Source organism: Pan paniscus, chromosome 9 (genome assembly GCF_029289425.2).
Source record: "Pan paniscus chromosome 9, NHGRI_mPanPan1-v2.0_pri, whole genome shotgun sequence".
NCBI classification, from domain to species: Eukaryota; Metazoa; Chordata; class Mammalia; order Primates; family Hominidae; genus Pan; species Pan paniscus.
In genome coordinates this window covers 7,391,412-7,411,761 of record NC_073258.2, presented here as the reverse complement: position 1 = coordinate 7,411,761, position 20,350 = coordinate 7,391,412, and the positions used below count along the sequence as shown (strand labels likewise).

General features: G+C 34.7%; 3 protein-coding genes across 3 annotated transcripts in view; 2 read left to right on the top strand and 1 right to left on the bottom strand.

Annotated features, from left to right (window-relative positions):
- MMP26 (matrix metallopeptidase 26) overlaps nt 1-20,350 on the bottom strand; it is a 280,854-nt gene that overhangs the window by 34,536 nt on the left and 225,968 nt on the right. The window lies entirely within an intron of this gene.
- LOC100971814 (olfactory receptor 51A4) lies at nt 2,208-3,149 on the top strand. The gene has a single exon (XM_003819019.5). It carries the CDS (start codon nt 2,208-2,210, stop codon nt 3,147-3,149), a length of 942 nt encoding a protein of 313 aa, XP_003819067.1.
- Nucleotides 12,552-13,412, top strand: LOC100972865 (olfactory receptor 51A4-like). The gene has a single exon (XM_063607950.1). The coding sequence runs from the start codon at nt 12,552-12,554 to the stop codon at nt 13,410-13,412; it is 861 nt and encodes a 286-aa protein (XP_063464020.1).

Below are 20,350 nucleotides of genomic sequence, written 5' to 3'. Positions count from 1 at the left end.
TCACCTGAGGTCAGGAGTTCGAGACCTGCCTGGCCAACATGGCAAAACCCCATCTCTACTAAAAATACAAAAAAATTAGCTTGGGTGTCGGCTTACACCTGTAGTCCCAGCTACTTGGGAGGTTGAGGCAGAAGAATCGCTTGAACCTAGGAGATGGAGGCTGCAGTGAGGCGAGATCCACTGCACTCCAACCTGGGTGACAGAGTGAGACTCTATCTCCAAAAAAGAAAAAGAAAAAAAACCAGAAGTGTGTGCGATAAATGAGCATAGTGTGAGTTTAACAGGCAACCAGAAAAACAAATGTGCATAAGGCGTGGGAGTGTAAGGTGGAGTTTTATACCTCATTTTCAGGCTGTATTTCAAGATAAGAGAAAAACATCTGCAGTTTTTCTCATCGGGGGAAAGGAGGAAAGGAATAAAAAAAAGTTTTACAACGAGTTGGAAGCTATGCTGCCCAATTACAAGAGGACAAAGAAAGAGGAAAAAAGAATAAGGCATTATGATGAGCAATTGACCTGGATGCCCTTTGTAGAATAATGCCAATTTTCTACAAATTGGTGTGAAAGCAGAAGACATAGATTAACTTTACTTTTATTTGCAAATATATTCTTTAACTCTTTGGAATGTTTATGTTTTTACAATGATGTAAACACATTTTCTTCAAAAAAACTGCTTTTATGCCAGTATGAAACAGCAGGCAGGCATTATTTATATTTAAATGCATGTATCTTAATTTAAAAATTGCCTTTTACTTCTCACGAGCTACATTCAGTTCATAACTCTTTAAATATTGCTTGACCATCCTGACAGTGTGGTATACACCTAATTATCAGTAATATAACAGACCTGAGTTGCTATCTTACCTCTACCCTACAACACTTCTGTGATCTTAAACAGACGACTTGATCTTGAGAAAAATTTTCTTCATCAGTAAAATGAAGATAATGATATAACTTGATTATATTATTTAAAAAATTTCAAGATTCCAAATCATCATCTGGTAATGGAACTCAGTAAGTAAAACAATTTAATTTTCTAAGAAATATTGGTCATTATTGTGTACAAAATGTAAGACAAAGAATCTCAGATATTTGGCTTGCAAATTCTTAAAGGCTTATTACTGAAGTAGGTCCCTTAAACTAGGAAGATTTGGTAAGGGAGAAAAACTTGTCTAAGTTGGACAAGTTGGTTTTAAGTGATATTTAGTTAGCGATGTCTAATGGGTCCGGGGAGATGGATCCAGGATTCAGGAATAAAATCTAGGATAACACATTATGTCCTAGGATGTTTGTCCTGCAACACTTCCTTGAATGCAGAATCAACTCATAGCATCTCTGCTTAGACTTGGCCTTGTGAAGAGGAGAAATACACAAACCAACTATCCGTTCAGAAATATCCAAGCTTTTGCAGAGCATTTACCATGTCTCTCTAATACCTGCCAATTAAGGACCTCTCTCCAAACAAATCGTCCCTTATTACAGGTGTTACTAGATGTTGTTTTAGTTTCCTTGGTAACAACTATCTCTGTAGATTTACTGTATCTGCAAATGTTTATTCTAATTTTCAGAAAAGATCCACCCTGACTGCAATCCCCAGAGAACTCTGTGACCCAAGAGCCACTGGTTAGGTAAAAGTGAATAAGAGCAGTCTTTTGTGGCAGATAAATTCAGCAATGCCTTGGGTTTGTATATCAGGATTCTTTAGCTTTTACCAAAAATGCCCGCCAAAATATCCACTCTCTGGTAAGTGCCCAGATATTCTCATTTATTTGGCTTTCACTTGACTTCTTTTTTGGCAACTGATCACATAGAACTGAAGATCACAACACACATCTGAAAGAAAGAATTAGTATAGCATTCCAGTTAATTCACTAGGATTTACTCATATTTTACAGGAAAAATAAAATCAGACGCGTAACTAACTGCAAAATTTAAACCTGGATTCTCTATAGAAATAACATGTCCAGAAATAATTTTCCCAATGCATTAATAGACAGATTCTACTCTAAAGTATTACCCATCTCTCTTCATTATGATAGCCACATAAATGCTTTGTTCTCTCAAAAGAAAGCTGAAAGAAGCCACGAATTTTAACACTGCTTTCTTTCTATTAATTTTCAGATATTCCTATTTTACCAACACAAGCAAGCGGATCACCTGAGGTCAGGTGTATCTGAATTTTTAATAGCAGAGCCCTATGAATGAATCATGTCCATTATCAACACATCATATGTTGAAATCACCACCTTCTTCTTGGTTGGGATGCCAGGGCTAGAATATGCACACATCTGGATCTCTATCCCCATCTGCAGCATGTATCTTATTGCTATTCTAGGAAATTGCACCATTCTTTTTATCATCAAGACAGAGCCCTCCTTGCATGAGCCCATGTACTATTTTCTTTCCATGTTGGCTATGTCAGACTTGGGTTTGTCTTTATCATCTCTGCCCACTATGTTAAGCATCTTCCTGTTCAATGCTCCTGAAATTTCATCCAATGCCTGCTTTGCCCAGGAATTCTTCATTCATGGATTCTCAGTACTGGAGTCCTCAGTCCTCCTGATCATGTCCTTTGATAGATTCCTAGCCATCCACAACCCTCTGAGATACACCTCAATCCTGACAACTGTCAGAGTTGCCCAAATAGGGATAGTATTCTCCTTTAAGAGCATGATCCTGGTTCTTCCCTTCCCTTTCACTTTAAGAAGCTTGAGATATTGCAAGAAAAACCAATTATCCCATTCCTACTGTCTCCACCAGGATGTCATGAAGTTGGCCTGCTCTGACAACAGAATTGATGTTATCTATGGCTTTTTTGGAGCACTCTGCCTTATGGTAGACTTTATTCTCATTGCTGTGTCTTACACCCTGATCCTCAAGACTGTACTGGGAATTGCATCCAAAAAGGAGCAGCTTAAGGCTCTCAATACTTGTGTTTCACACATCTGTGCAGTGATCATCTTCTACCTGCCCATCATCAACCTGGCCGTTGTCCACCGCTTTGCCCGGCATGTCTCTCCCCTCATTAATGTTCTCATGGCAAATGTTCTCTTACTTGTACCTCCACTGATGAACCCAATTGTTTATTGTGTAAAAACTAAACAGATTAGAGTGAGAGTTGTAGCAAAATTGTGTCAACGGAAGATGTAACAGTCATATGTGACAGAAAACCTGGAAATGTCTGGTAAGATATTTAAGGTAAATTTGAGAAACCTAATATTTGACACCAAGAATTATCAACACATATTTTTGTCATTATCACAGACTTATTTTATTCACTCTAGATACTGAGAATGGGAATAAAACTGTAAACAGGAAGTACATTGTCTTATGTCCCCATTTCAGTTAAGCAGAATAAAAATAAGTGTCTTATGATAGCACCTCTGATACAAACAACAAATTACAACCAAGACGGAAAAATGATAATTTTTACAGTCTGACAGAAGTTGGATTCCCCGTTATCTCCATTCAGTCTCTCTATACCAGGTTCTTTTACTGCTAGACCCAAATTTTATATTATATCTGTCTCTCTATCCATTTTAATCATGTTAGTATGTCACCATCTTTTTTAAATTCCAGCTTTTATATTTGATATGGGTTGGATTTTTACATGGGTATTGGACCCAGGTAGTGAGCATAGTACCCAACAGATAGTTTTTCAGTCCAATCCCCGCCCCATCATTTCTCCACCCTAGAAGTCTTCAGTCACCAAGCATTTCTTCAGTAAAATATTGCTAAGTTCCCTGCCTTATAATAGATTCGCTATGCAAGGCAAAAGTAATTAAAAAGGCAAACTGAATATATGAGTGCCTCTTTTAAATTTGAACTCTCACTTCTTTAGAAATACAATTAAATCAATAAAGAAATTTTTTTTGAGACGAAATCTTGCTCTGTAGCCCAAGCTGGGGTGCAGTAGCACAATCTCTGCTCACTGCAACCTCCGCCTCCCAGGTTCAAGCGATTCTCTTGCCTCTCAGCCTCCCGAGTATCTAGGATTACAGGCGCATGTCACCACGCCTGGCTGATTTTTGTATTTTTTGTAGAGACAGGGTTTCACCATGTTGGCCAGGTTGGTCTCAAACTCCTGACCTCAAGTGATCCACCTGCCTTGGCCTCCCAAAGTGCTGGTATTACAGGCGTGAGCCAACACGCCAAGCCGAAGGAAGAACATATTCTGAGACCCTACATGGGCTGGACCCTTTCTACTTGTTCAACATCATCAGATATTCATTAATCTCCAGCCACATTGACCTACTGAATCGTTTTTGAATTTACAGAGGTCTTTTCTTCCTGTGAGTTTTCACATCAGAACTCTTTTGTTAAAATGCTTGACACCAATTTTGTGTAAGGCATTCCTTTTCTTTTTTCTTTAAATTTTGGCTTAATTTCATCATAAATTACCTAGCCCAAGCTTGTATTATGACCCTCTCTTTTATCTCTTTTATTACTGGTTTATTCTTTATTATACTTAATATTTGCAATTATAGATAACTTTTGTGCTTATTTCATTTCTTTCTACTTCTTGAATAAAGTGTATTATGAGCGATTGAAGAAACCTATTTTCTTTATTTTTTCCTACCTAATGTCTAGAACATTTCTGATGAAGAGTAGATTTCAATAAATAAATGCTAATGAATGATTTTAAAAATAAGACCATGTTTGTAGAAAAACTTGTTCTCTGAAGAGTTCAGTAATAGTTATTCATGGTAGGATACAATTTTCTTAAATTGTCTATTTCAAATACAGGCGTATCATTGATGCTAAAGATTTTTAAAACAGGAAAAAAGATATGGTACAAAGAGAAATTTATTGCTTTAGATTTGTGGCTGAAAAATAGTCCAACTTTCCTTCCCACTATGACCTCAAAATCTTGCATATTGTGAAAACCACTTTAGCCTTTTCATTTTACCCACTCGTTGAATCAAGTCATTTCCATCAACCATGCCAGTTCAAGTCTCCTACACTTCATCCTCAGGTAAATCAAGAAACACCTTCCAGGAATGTCAAATGCTTAAAAAAATAATCAGTCCACAGCTGACAGTACCTCCCAATTAATGGAAAATTTTAATAGATACAAGTATTGCTTTCAAACCTCTAATATATGCACGATGTGCTTCCAGGTATTTTTAGGCATTTTAAAAAAGCTGTTTTTCACAATGACCCAGCTTTTTATAAAGGGTTTTTTCTTATTTATTTTAGTTGAAGAGATTGAGGCTCTGAGAGTTTGATTTTATGAAACTCACACAGAGAGGAAATCAAAAGCTGGGATTCAAACCTAATCTCTGATACTCCAGGATAGTATTATCTTGAGTACATTTTAGTTTTTAAATTCAGAACTACATATGTTTTCACAAACCTGTCCTAGTATAGGAAATCCTATTATCAGATCAGGGCAAGAACTGCTTCTGTGTTCAAGGTGCGTAACTATATCCATCTGCCTTTTCCAAAGTCTTACAAACACAGATATGGGTTTGGGGTTGTAGTACAACAAAGCAGTAGTTGACATGCTTCATTAATTGAAAGAAACAGAAGCTCCTATTCTCTCAGGGTGAGGATAGGCAGCTCAATATAAAGACTTCATTTCCACTAACAAGATGAGGAGCAATTAGTTGGCTTTAATAAGCATCTTATTCTTTCAGGATATTGTACATAGATGTCTCATACAAGAGTCTCAAAGATAATCTGTATTTTTGGGGTTTTGGGCAGTCTTAATAAAATAAAATGAAAAATAAAATACAGATACATGAATGCCTATGATGATTTATGGTGAACATAATGATTTGCACATGTTCCTGAAATGAAGAACATGGCAAACAACAGCAAACCCAATATTATCTTAAAGAAACGTAAACATTCTGAGGTAAAATATCATAACAGCTGACAGACTTGAATTAAAAGTTGTAGGAACCTTGTGAGCTACAGGACACTTAAGTGCTGGAAAGAAGTTGTTATCACTGCTAACTTACATGCTTCAGCTCTCTGTTTTGTTTCTATACATGTTTTGAACAAAACTAACCCACGTAGTTTGCTAAATCGTGGGCAGACAAATAGGCAGTAGAGCACTTTTTCTCTCTCAATGAAGAGAGGAGAGAGAACTGTCACTCTCAGATCCACTTAAAAGAAAAATGTTTAATAGCTTCCTTAATATTCTAAGCAGAAGTAATCAGTATACCAAGGATAAAAACTTGATGTGACTGGTGCAATTGGTTCATATGCCAATCTCTGTGCCACAACCCCTATCACTGTGACTGTGATATATTAAAATGGCCATTCTCTTTCCAGAAAGTTTGGAGAAATGGTATCAGACAGGAACAAACAACACAAAAATTATTTTTTAAGAAACCTAACAACCCTGTATTTATCTACTAGAACAGCCAATAATGGCAGAATGACTTCAGTGAGAAACAATAATAACAAAAATATTATTTACAAAAAATGATCACTAAATGATAATCTAAGAAATCAGTTTATGTAGCAGCCTGGAGAGATTTCACTGGTAGCACTTTAAAAAGCATACATTATTCTGCATCAGTGATTAAGTACCTTTGTACCTAGCAGTAATTGTGACTCATGGAGAAATCAAGCCATCAAAGACAGACAGGTACCCAGAAATATGCCATTTGAACTAATGGCACTTATTCTGGAGCCATGAAAATTTTACATTTCAATCTTTATGGTAAGGCATTAGAATCACCCAGGAAGTTCTCAAAAGTTGTGATATTCAGGTTAACATCATAGTCAATTAAATCAGAATACCTAATTCAATTTTACCCATTCACATGTTGATGAATATTAGAGTCTTTTTCAAATGTTGGCTAATATGATAAAGTTCCTATAGACATTCTTAGAATGTGTTTGCTTGAAACAGGAACTAACTTTTTTAGAAATGATATTTTAAGTCATAGGGTAGGTATTTATGTACCTATAGAAGATAATGCTAAACTTTGTCACCAAAGAACTTGCACTGATTTACACATCTAATAGCAAAGTGTAAGCATTCTAGTTCTCCACATATTCATCAAAATTTGGGATTGTTATTCTTTTTGATGTTAGCCATTCTAATGGGTATGATATAATACCTCATTGTGATATTAATTTGCTTTTTTTTTTTTTTTTTGAGACGGAGTCTCGCTCTGTCGCCCAGGCTGGAGTGCAGTGGCGTGATCGCGGCTCACTGCAAGCTCCGCCTCCCGGGTTCACGCCATTCTCCTGCCTCAGCCTCCCGAGTAGCTGGGACTACAGGCGCCCGCTACCATGCCGGGCTAATTTTTTGTATTTTTAGTAGAGACTGGGTTTCACTGTGTTAGCCAGGATGGTCTCGATCTCCTGACCTCGTGATCCGCCCGCCTCGGCCTCCCAAAGTGCTGGGATTACAGGCGTGAGCCACTGCGCCCGGCCCTAATTTGCATTTTTCCAAATGCAAATTGAACAGTGCAAGTCAAGTGCATTGCCTATTTTTTACTGAATTTTACTTATTCATTTGCAGTTCTTTACATATCATTTGTCAGATATATATAATAAGAATATTTATTTTTTTGATGAGAACATTAGAAATTTACTCTTAGAAATATTGAAATACAGAGGACTCAAATATTAGCTATATTCAGCATGCTGTGCTATTGTTATAAAATAATCGAATTTATTCTTTCTAACTTTTTACCTTTTGACTATCATCTCCAGACTCCCCCCATCCCCGTCATCTAGTATTCATCATGCTACTTTGTTTCTATGAGTTCCATTGTTTTAGATTCCACATCTAAGTGAGAACATGCAGTGTTTGTCTTTCTGTGCCTGGCTTATTTTATTTAACATAATGTTCTCCAGTTCCATCCATGTTGTAGCAAATGACAGAATTTCATCCTTTTTTTAAGGCTGAGTACTATTCCATATGGTGATATTATTTATTCCCAGAGGTCTTTCCATGGAAATGCTTTCTATTAATTAATTCTGTCTATGAAATTTGTTTTTCCTGGTTGTATCCATGGTTATCCTAAATCATGAAAATATTACCATAGTTTTTCTACAAGATTTTTTGTTTTACCTTGAATACTTAGGCCTATTGTCCAACTCAAATTAATGTTTTGATAAAACTCAAGATTTCTTTCTTTCTACTTGCATTTAAATTGCTCTATTGTAAATACCATCTATTCCTTATAGAATTGTGTCACTGTCATAAATCAAGTGAACCTATATGTATGTATATGTCTGAAATATGTTATATTCCATTAATCTATTTGTCTCTTCTTGTGTCAATACTACCCAGCTTATCAAATGTAGCTTTAGAGTTAGACTTGAAATCTAATGGTGTAATACATCCATTTTTTTTACTTCTCTTACCTATCATAGGTCTTTTGCATTTCCATATAAATTTTTAAACCAACTTGTCAATTTTAACAATAAAATCTACTACAATTTGACTAGAATTGTGCTTATTAAATACATTATTTTGGGAAGAATTAACATCTTAAAAATATAGAGTTTTCCAATCAGTAAACATGGCATGTCTATGTTATTTATTTAGGTCTTCTTAAAGTTTTTGGCAACGTTTTAAGTTTTCAGTTTACATATCCTGAAAGCATTCTATCTCATTTATTTTTACATATTTAATGTTTCTGAGCCTATTACAAATGGCATTTTAGAATGTAATATCAGATGTTTTTCAATGTTCTAGATTTCAGTTTTGTAAATTGTCCTTATATGCCAGCCAGGTTTTCCGAATTCCCTTAATTTAATGTTTATAATTTTTGCATAAACAATCATATCATTTACAAGTAGGGGCATATTTACTTTATCTTTTCAAATTTTATATGTTTTCTGCCTTTTTTCTGTCTGTGGTATACTGCCTTGAAAATCTAGTATAATTTTGAATGTAAGCACTGATGGGAATACACTAGACTTTTTCCACACATCGTGGGGACAGTGTTCAATATTTTATCATTAAAATAAAGTTACCTGCAGTATTTTTATACTTGTCTCTACCAAATCATAGTAACACTTTTCTATTTCTGATTTTCTCAGGGATATTGTGAAAAAAAATCAAATTTTATCTATTGAGATAATCACGTGGTTTTACTGCTTTTTTTCTACCAGTGTGGAGAAGTATATTTATGACTCCTGAAAATTGATCCCATATTCCTGAGATAAAGTGACTTGGTCATGATATATTATCCTCTTTATAGGTCATTGTACTCTGTCACCATTTATTAAATGTTTAGATCTATGGTCATAAGATATATTTACCATTAATTAACTTTTCTCATATTGTAATTGGCTGTTTTAATCTAATTGGCTGATATTACTTCCAAAACAAGTTGAAAGTTTTCTGTTCTCTGGAAAGGTATATATAATATTGATATCTTTTCTTTAAGTATACATAATAGGTAATATACAAATCCCGATTGACTTGAAGTTTTCTTTCAGAGCTTTTTCTTAAGCTATGTACTAAATTTTGCTAAGAGATATAGCACTTTCACCTTTCCCTTTCTTCTTGTTTAAATTCTGGAGTCTAATTTTTTTTAAAGTATTTGACCATTTTATCTAATGATTTACTTTATTGAAAAAAAGTTATTTATTGTAGTTATTATATCTACTTGCTATCTGTATGTCTGTAGATTTGCAGTTATGTCCTCTGATTTTATTATTAAAATAAGTTTAGTGTTTTATCTCTTTATTCCTTCAGTTTTGTTAAATTATGGATTTTTAAAAACTTGTTAAGGAATGAAATTTCTGCTTTGATGACATTATTTTATATCATATTTCTATTTTATTCATTTCTGATTTTACCAATTTATTTTCTTCATTTTTCTTGGAGATTTGCTTGTTATTCCTTCACTATCTTCTTGAAATAGAAGTTATATTTTTTGATTTTTCAACTCTTATTTCCTAATAAATAAATTTAACCTATAATTTTCTGCATAGGAACTGCTTTAGCTGTATCTCAACTGTATGATTTGCCCCCCTTCACTATTATTTCAGTATATGGGGCCAAGAGAAACCTCAACTGATTTGCAACATTTTGTTTTTTACGAGAAAAATACTTCACATCTCTAGAATGAAATATTAATAATTAATATACATGCCTCATTTTATTATTATAATTATACCTTTATATTAATATTCTTTGTACACAAATAACACCTTTAAAACATATTATGTAAATTAAGTTGAAAATTAATACTAGATTACAATGTAAAAATCCTTATGAATAGTTTTTACAATTGCTAAAACCCATATTTTTATTTCATAGCAAGCATAGCACAATGGGAAAAATAATAATAAAGATAAAAAAGATGCCAGTTTAAAAAATACAATCATTTATTCATTCAACAAGTATTTAATAAGCTACTATATGCCATCCACCATGATAGTAATGCACTGCCTGTCTTACTGTAGCTTACTTTAAATTGTCATGAAACAAACTGATTTGGTCCACAAAGTTGAACATTGAGCCAATGAACACATGAACATTGAGCCAGTGAGCACATGTCCTTGTCAAAGCAATTTTCACACACACAAACATACACAAACTTTCTGCTATCTCTTTAATAAGAAGTACCTGGAGAAAGCTAAGAGAAAAAGCAACAGTGGAAGGAGAGAATTCTTGACAACATAACCAAGTGGGGCTTATTTTCATTGGGGATGCAAACAGTAGGCAATTGGCAACTAAGAAGTAATCATCACATAGTTTAAAAGAATTTATGGGAAGGTTATGGTAATACATTCTTATATTTCCACTCTTTAGTCAAATAAATATTGAAATCCTTCCAATGACTATTTACTAATAGGAGTGAGTATATAGTTTTTTTCTCCTCAAGAGCCTTTTCCTGAGGATCTCTATACTAGCATGATTTTCACTGTTGCAAAGATTTGCAACTGTAGGACCAAATGTTTCATCTTATCCACTAGAATCAACTAGTAGTCAGTTTAGAATGCTAAAAATAATACACAATTCCAGCTGTACATTCAGTTCATAACTTCTTAAATATTGCTTGGCAAACCTGATAGCGTGCTATATACTTAATTATCAGTAATATAACAGACCTGAGTTGCTATCTTACCTCTACCCTACAACACTTCTGTGATCTTAAGCAGAAGACTTCATCTTGAGAAAAATTTTCATCATCAGTAAAATGAAGATAATGATATAACTTGACAATATTCAAAAAATTTCAAGATTCCAAATCATCATCTGGTAATGGAACTCAGTAAGTAAAACAATTTAATTTTCTAAGAAATATTGGTCATTATTGTGTGTAAGACAAAGAAGCTCAGATTTTTGGCTTGTAGATTCTTAAACATAAAGTCTTATTACCGAAGTAGGTCCATTAAACAGGGAAGATTTGGTAAGGGAGAAAAACTTGTATAAGCTGGACAAGTTGGTTTTAAGGATATTTAATTAGTGATGTCTAATGGGTCTGGGGAGATGGATCCAGGATTCAGGAATAAAATCTAGGATAACACATTATGTCCTAGGATGTTTGTCCTGCAACACTTCCTTGAATGCAGAATCAACTCATAGCATCTCTGCTTAGACTTGGCCTTGTGCAGAGGAGTAATACACAAGCCAACTATCCATCAGAAGTATCCTAGTTTTGCAGATAATTTACCATGTCTATCTAATACCAGGCAATTAAAGACCTCTCCAACAAAATTGTTCCTTATTACAGACCTAGATGTTTGTTTCCTTGGTATCAACCATCTCTGTAGATTTACTGCATCTGCAAATGTTTATTCTTATTGTCAGACAAAATCTAGCCTTGCTGCAATCCCCAGAGAACTCAGTAATCCCAGAGCCAGTGGTTAGGTAAAAAGAATAAGACAAGCCCTTATATATAAGAGGAGTCTTTTGTGGTGGACAAGTTCAACAATACCTTGGGTTTGTATATCAGAATTATTTAGCTTTTATCAAAAGTGCTTACAAACATATCCACTTACTGGTAAGTACCCAGGTATTCTCATTTATTTAGCTTTCATTTGACTATTATTACTGGCAATTAATCACATAGAACTGAAGGTCAGAACATAGATCTGAGAGCAAGAAATAGAAGATTCCAGTTAATTGACCAGCGTTTACTAATATTTTACAGGAAAAAATGAAATCAGATGCGTAACTAAATCAAAACTTAAATCTGGATTCTCTATAGAAATAACATGTCCAGAAATAATTTTTCCAATGTATTATACGACAGATTCTAGTCCGAAGCAGCAACCATCTCTCCTCATTATGATAGCCACATAAATGCTTTGTTCTCTCAAAAGAAAGCTGAAAGAAGCCACAAATTTTAACACTGCTTTTTTTCTACTAAATTTATTCTCTATAGAAATAACATGTCCAGAAATAATTTTTCCAATGTATTATACGACAGATTCTAGTCCGAAGCAGCAACCATCTCTCCTCATTATGATAGCCACATAAATGCTTTGTTCTCTCAAAAGAAAGCTGAAAGAAGCCACAAATTTTAACACTGCTTTTTTTCTACTAAATTTACAGATATTCCTATTTTACCAACACAAGCATCTGTATTTTTAATAGCAGAGCCCTATGAATGAATCATGTCCATTATCAACACATCATATGTTGAAATCACCACCTTCTTCTTGGTTGGGATGCCAGGGCTAGAATATGCACACATCTGGATCTCTATCCCCATCTGCAGCATGTATCTTATTGCTATTCTAGGAAATTGCACCATTCTTTCTATCACCAAGACAGAGCCCTCCTTGCATGAGCCCATGTACTATTTTCTTTCCATGTTGGCTATGTCAGACTTGGGTTTGTCTTTATCATCTCTGCCCACTATGTTAAGCATCTTCCTGTTCAATGCTCCTGAAATTTCATCCAATGCCTGCTTTGCCCAGGAATTCTTCATTCATGGATTCTCAGTACTGGAGTCCTCAGTCCTCCTGATCATGTCCTTTGATAGATTCCTAGCCATCCACAACCCTCTGAGATACACCTCAATCCTGACAACTGTCAGAGTTGCCCAAATAGGGATAGTATTCTCCTTTAAGAGCATGATCCTGGTTCTTCCCTTCCCTTTCACTTTAAGAAGCTTGAGATATTGCAAGAAAAACCAATTATCCCATTCCTACTGTCTCCACCAGGATGTCATGAAGTTGGCCTGCTCTGACAACAGAATTGATGTTATCTATGGCTTTTTTGGAGCACTCTGCCTTATGGTAGACTTTATTCTCATTGCTGTGTCTTACACCCTGATCCTCAAGACTGTACTGGGAATTGCATCCAAAAAGGAGCAGCTTAAGGCTCTCAATACTTGTGTTTCACACATCTGTGCAGTGATCATCTTCCACCTGCCCATCATCAACCTGGCCGTTGTCCACCGCTTTGCCCGGCATGTCTCTCCCCTCATTAATGTTCTCATGGCAATGTTCTCTTACTTGTACCTCCACTGATGAACCCAATTGTTTATTGTGTAAAAACTAAACAGATTAGAGTGAGAGTTGTTGCAAAATTGTGTCAATGGAAGATGTAACAGTCATATGTGACAGAAAACCTGGAAATGTCTGGTAAGATATTTAAGGTAAATTTGAGAAACCTAATATTTGACACCAAGAATTATCAACACATATTTTTGTTGTTGTCATAGACTTATTTTATTCACTCTGGATACTGCAAATGAGAATAGAACTGTAAACAGGAAGTACATTGCCTTATGTCCCCATTTCAGTTAAGCAGAATAAAAATAAACGTCTTATGATAGCGTCTCTGATACAAGCAACAAATTACAAGCAAGACAGAAAAATGATAATTTTTACAGTTCTGACAGAAGTTGGATTTCTCATTATCTACATTCAATCTCTTATACCAAGTTCTTTTAATGCTAGACCTAAATTAGCTGTCTCTTTATCCATTTTAATCATCTTAGCACACAACCATTTTTTTAATTTAATCATTTATATTCCATATTGGGATACATGTGCTGGATTTTTACATGGTTATATGGGACCCAGGTAGTGAGCATAGTACCCAATAGATAGTTTTTCAGTCCAATCCTGCCTCTTTCACTCTCGCCCCACCAGTAGTCTGCAGTCACCAGCATTTCTCTCATAAAATATTGCTAAGTTCCCTGCCTTATAATTGATTCACAATGAAATGCAAGAGTAATCTATAGGCAAATTGAATGTGTAAGTGTCTCTTTTAAATTTGAACTCTTCCTTTGTTAGAAATACAGTTAAATCAATAAGGAATATATTCTAAGACCCTACATGGCCTGGACCCTTTCTACTTACTCAACATCGCCAGATACTCATTAATCTCCAGCCACATCAACCTACTGAACAGTTTTTGAATTTACAGAGCTCTTTGCTTTCTTGAGTTTTCACATCAGATCTCTTTTGTTAAAATGCTCTTGACTCCAATTTTGTATAATGCATTTCTATTTTTTTTCTTTAAATTTTGGCTTAATTTCCTCATAGATTACCTAGCCTTAGTTTGTATTATGATCTTCTCTTTTATCTCTTTCATTGCGGGTTTATTCTTTCATCTTTTATCTCTTTCATTGCTGGTTTATTCTTTATTGTTTATTATACTTAATATTTGCAATTACAGATATATTGTATCCTTATTTCATTTCTTTCTACTTCTTGAATAAAGTGTACTATAAGTGATTGAAGAGACCTATCTATTTTCTTATTTTTTCCTGCCAAATGTCTAGGACACTTCTGATGCAGAGTAGATTTTAATAAATAATTGCTAATGAATGAATTTAAAAATAAGACCATGTTTGTTGAAAAAGATGGTCACTGAGGAGTTCAGTAATATTTCTTCAAGGTAGGATACAAGTTTTTTAAATTGTCTATTTCAAATATAGGCATATCATTGATGCTAATGATTTTTAAAACAGGAAAAAAAAGATATGATGTTAAAAACAAATTTATTGCCTTAGATTTGTGGCTGAAAAATTGTCCAACTTTCCTTCCTAATATGACCTCAAAATCTTGCATATTGCGAAAATCATTTTAGCCTTTTCATTTTACCTACCCATTGAATCAAGTCATTTTTATCAACCACGTCAGTTCAAGTCTCCTACACTTCTATCCTCAGGTGAATCAAGAAACACCTTCCAGGAATGTCAAATGCTTAAAAAATAATCAGCCCACAACTGACCGTACTTCACAATTAATGGAAAATCTTTATAGATACAAACATTGTTTTTAAACCTCTAATTTATGCAGGATATGCTTCCAGGTATTTTTAGGCATTTTAAAAATTTGTTTTCAACAATGACCCAGCTTTTTATAAAAGGTTTTTTCCTATTTATTTTAGTTGAAGAGATTGAGGCTCTGAGAGTTTGATTTAATGAAATTCACACAGAGAGGAAGTCAAAAGCTGGGGTTCAAACCTAATCTCTGATGCTCCAGGGTAGTATTATCTTGAATACATTTTAGTTTTTAAATTCAGGACTATGTATGTTTTCACAAACCTATCCTAGTGTAGAAAATCCTATCATCAGATCAAGGCAAGAACTGTTCCTATGTTTGAGGTGCATAACTGTATCTATCTACCTTTTCCAAAACCTTACAAATACAGATATGGGTTTGGGGTTGTAGTACAACAAAGCAGTAGTTGACATATTTTATTAATTGAAAGAAATAGAAGCTCATATTCTCCCAGTGTGAGGATAGGCAGCCCAATATGAAGACTTCATTTCCACTAAAAAGATGAGGAGTAATTAGGTGGCTTTAATAGCATCTTAATTCTTTCAGGATATTGTACATAGATGTCACATAAAAGAGTATCAAAGATCATCTGTATTTTAGGGGTTTTTGACTGTCTTAATAAAATGAAATGAAAAATAAAATAAAGATACATAAATCTCAACGGGGGAGGTGAAGATTTATGGTCAGCATAATGATTTTCACATATTCCTGAAATGAAGAATGTAGTTTTTGGAGGATTAAAATCTCAACTCTGGGGCTCCTTAAACAGTGGTTCTCAACTGGCAGCAATGTTACCTCCAAGAGACATTTGGCAATGTCTGGGGACATCTTCGGTTGTTGCAACCTGGGGCCGTGGGTGTGTCACTGACTTCCACTGATTAGAGGCCGGAGACGCTACTAACCATTCTTTAATGTACAGGATAGCCCTTACCCAAAAGAATTATCCAGCACAAAATGTCAGTGGTGCCAAGGATTAAAAAAACCTTAGTCTAAATGTAACTATCAAATAACAAATGATTAAGCCCCATGGTTAAACAAATTACCTTGAGCTCACCTACACAGCACCTAGGGGCAATCTGATACCAGAGAAGTTCCTCAGAAAGGAAACCAGTGAAAAACTGAGAAAATTGAAAGACTTCATTTGAGAGATGTTAAAAGACTTATTAATCACACATGAAAGTGTACAAAGACGAATGCAAAGGATGTAAACCTTACCAAAAGGCAAGTTCGAATACTTTTTAAAAAGATTCTAGTAAGTCTTCTTATTGTTTTGTTGTGTTTCATTTTGTTTTTCTATTGGACATTGGTCATTTGTGAGAGGTTTATGGGAAAACATTGTAAGGGATGGAACACTACAAAATTATAAGGGATGAAGGGGAGCATCATTTAGTCCAAGTAGAGAATATGTGAATTAGGTGGAGAGAATATGCCTGTATGATATAGGAGTTACATGAGAACAATACTGTAACTTTTAAAGTAGACGACTACTTGTCTGTACAACCTAAACATCTTAGTTTTACTAGGGCCAATGAATTTTCAATGCCATGAAAAAATATTCTTTAATATATTGAATTGTGTACAAACAACCCAATCCATTTAATTGAATGTGTTATTCTTGCTTGAGAATTTGAGTCCCCATACATGTCACATTAAAAAGGTATAATATATTTGTGTGGGTCTATGTGTGTGTACCCATGGGTTTGCCCATATCTGAATGTTTTTCATGTAGATAAGCCAGAAAAATTTCTCCTTTTGTTATTTGTGAGATCATTAACATTCTTAAAATAATCAGAACTTAAAAACACACTTAAACACAAAAGCAAGATGAAAATATCTTATTGCAACCAAAGCAAAAATAGTTCAATAAAATATAATAGCCAATCATTATTTTAAAAGATTTTTAGAAACCAAGGAATAGAAGATAACTACTCTAATTTTAGAAAGTAAAACTTAAACCCCTTTCTCAATAAAAAGCAGTAAGCCTAAGGGTCAATGATAAAATATTAAAACATTCTCTCGAAATTCAAGACAAACAAGGATACCCTACATTACCACTCTCCTGTAATTTTGATTCAGGCCTAGCTGGCCCACTAAGATAGGAGAGAAAGTAACAAGAATAGAAGATAAAGAGACATCCAAGAACTCCTGAAGAGAATCCAGGATATAAATAAATAAACAATAAACAAACAAACAAATGTAGTATAATTGAAAAAGAAAATTCAAACTTTTTTTAATGGAAGACTCACTACTTTGTCATTTTAACACAACAGAAGCAGTCCTTAGTCAACTTAATTTAGGAAAGACAATTTTTATCAGGCATGTTCTTCTTGGCAGCAGTCTCAGTAGGGTTTTACTTCCTTTTTTTTTTTTTTTTTTTTTTGAGATGGACTCTCATTCTGTTGCCCAGGCTGGAGCGGAGCACAGTGGCACGATCTTGACTCACTGCAACCCCTGCCTCCCGGGTTCAAGTGATTCTCCTGCCTCAGCCTCCTGAGTAGCTGGGACTACAGGCATGCGCCACCACGCCTGGCTAATTTTTTGTATTTTTAGTAGAGATGGGGTTTCACCAAGTTAGCCAGGATGGTCTCGATCTCCTGACCTCGTGATCCACCTGCCTCGGCCTCCCAAAGTGCTGGGATTACAAACGTGAGCCACGGCGCCTAGCAGGTTTTACTTTAAAAAAAAGAACCTGCAGCAAACAGTTTGCTTGTTTATTTCTATTTTTTTTCCTTTTCATAAAAATGAATAACCTCCCAAACAGATTAAACATTATTGACAGATTTGCTTCCATCTAATAGAAAATGTAGCACGATAGTCAAGCAGCATGCCTCAAGCATGATGGTCTTGGATGACCAGCATAAGAACCACCTTGGAACTTATTGAAAATATAGTGATTTACATCCCATTCAAAATCTACTGAATCAAAATATTCATTTTAACAAACTCTTCAGATAATTTATTTGCACATTAAAGTTTAAGAAACACAGTACTAAAGCAATTCATTATCACCAACTGTGTAAGAACTCGTATGTGTTTGTGTATTTACAGAGGTAGGAAGACTTACAAAGATTTCAGGTGAAAAGTGAAAATCCATAATGAATTTGTCTCTTTCTAATTTCCACATATCTAATTAGATTATAAGTGCATTCTAGTAGGTAAATTGGATATGATTTACACTGAAAAGACAGGCTGGCTATATGTGGTTGCTGGCCCATGGTTTGTTCATTCTTATTACAAAGAGAATCTTCTGCCTACAAAGTAAAGGTAGTGTAAATCTACATAAAATATCATGACTGATTCTATTGATTGGATAAGCAGGCTTGACTAAGGGACTAAAGAGGCAAGTGATAGAGTGAGAGAATAAATATGCTACGCTTAGCTAGCAAATGGCTTATCCTATGTATATAAAAAAATCATTCTTTATTTAAATAAATGTGGAAAAGGTATATAATCCAACAGAAAAAGAACAAAAGCTTTGAACAGATACTTCAAAAGAGGAGATTTAAATGGTCAATAAGCCTATAGACAGGGGAGTATAATTTCCAATTGGAGGGAAATTAGTATGCACTATTAATGATCTGATCTCTTTTGGAACTTGGGACGCTAAAACAACTAGCTGATCTGCCTCTGGATATACTGGCTAATTATAGCTAGGGGAAAATGAACCAAGGTCAAGAGCTAATGAACAGGGGCTGGGTTTGAATATGACCCCCAACTTCTGATCACATGCAGTTTTCTCTGCCAAAGCCTGCATTATGAGTTTGGCCCTAGATTTGTGTCCCTTGAGTCAACGTTTAGAAGCTTTTCCATCAAGTATTGTGTTATTCTTTCAAACAGCCCCTGCTGTTAGGCATCCCAAGGGGCTCTTAGAGCTTCATAAAACAGTGCCTACAAGCATAAAAGAGGAGCTTAAAGGATTCTTTCCTACTTCTGATCACTTTCTTATCACTGATTTTATAGCAAAGTATCACACTGATTTAAAATGGTAAGACAAAATTCTACTTTTTCAAAATATCTGACATAATTTGCATTACATCTTCTGTTTGGATTCTGAAAGGATGGACTAAATGTTAAATTAACAAGAAAAATTAGATGTCGTGGAGATTAAGCGTATTGCAGAATTTTCAAGGAGAGACAGAGTGTACACTTTGGTGGGAAGTATGTGTCTGGGAAAGTATTAGGAATGTCCATCCAGGCATGCCCAGTCTGTATGATATGTGTGAGAAGGATGTATATATGTATTATCACATGATTCTACCTTAAGTCACTGCACCTCTCTAAGATTTTGTGTTTTTTTAATGTATAAAATGGATAAAATAATAACCTAAGTGAGAAAACCTGTATAGATCATTAATCAAAATAGCATATTACTATCTACAAGTTAAATATAATAATATATAATACAATAATTACATTTGTGGGTGTTTGTCCTATATATTTGAATTAAATCTCAATAGTGACTACCTCTAAAGAATAATGCAATCTTTAAGACAATGGTGAGACAAATGCCAGAACACAAATGGCCATAGTCTATTGACATAAGATTATTTTAGCTGTAGCTGGTACAGTAAAGAAAGCAAGGTACATGGCTTAAGAAGTTTCAGAGGATGTGTAAATTCATAAGTGATATATCTTATGTCATTATCTGTGGCTTGGCCTTTCTCTTAAGTTCCAAATATTTATTCTTAATAGGCTATAGATATCCAAGGAAGCAAGGTCCTGGGATAGAACTTTGGGCACATTGAGAGGTTGTGAAGAAGGAAAAAGTCTCTCAACAAAGCAGCCAATAGACCCCATAAGCACTAAGAAATTATACTTTCCTTGGAGCCAAGGTTTTCCCATACTGTCCATATTCTTAGAAAAGTCTGAATCCAACATTGACAGGTAATTAAAAATGAGGAAAATTGCATGAATGTTTAAATAGAGAGTTAATAATTCCTAAATGATTACAATAATGGAAAATACAACCTATGCAGATAACAACTTTGGAAAAGATAGCCACTCTTTTAGGAAAACAGCCGAGGAACTGTGTTCTGAGATGTTAAGAAGGGCTAATACATTTTGCCGTCTGAGGAGCACTGAATGAGGACTCTAAAATAAGACAAACCAAGAGGTAAAAATCAGACACATTTTATTTGATGAAATAAGTGAAGTGTAGCCTGAAGAATGGG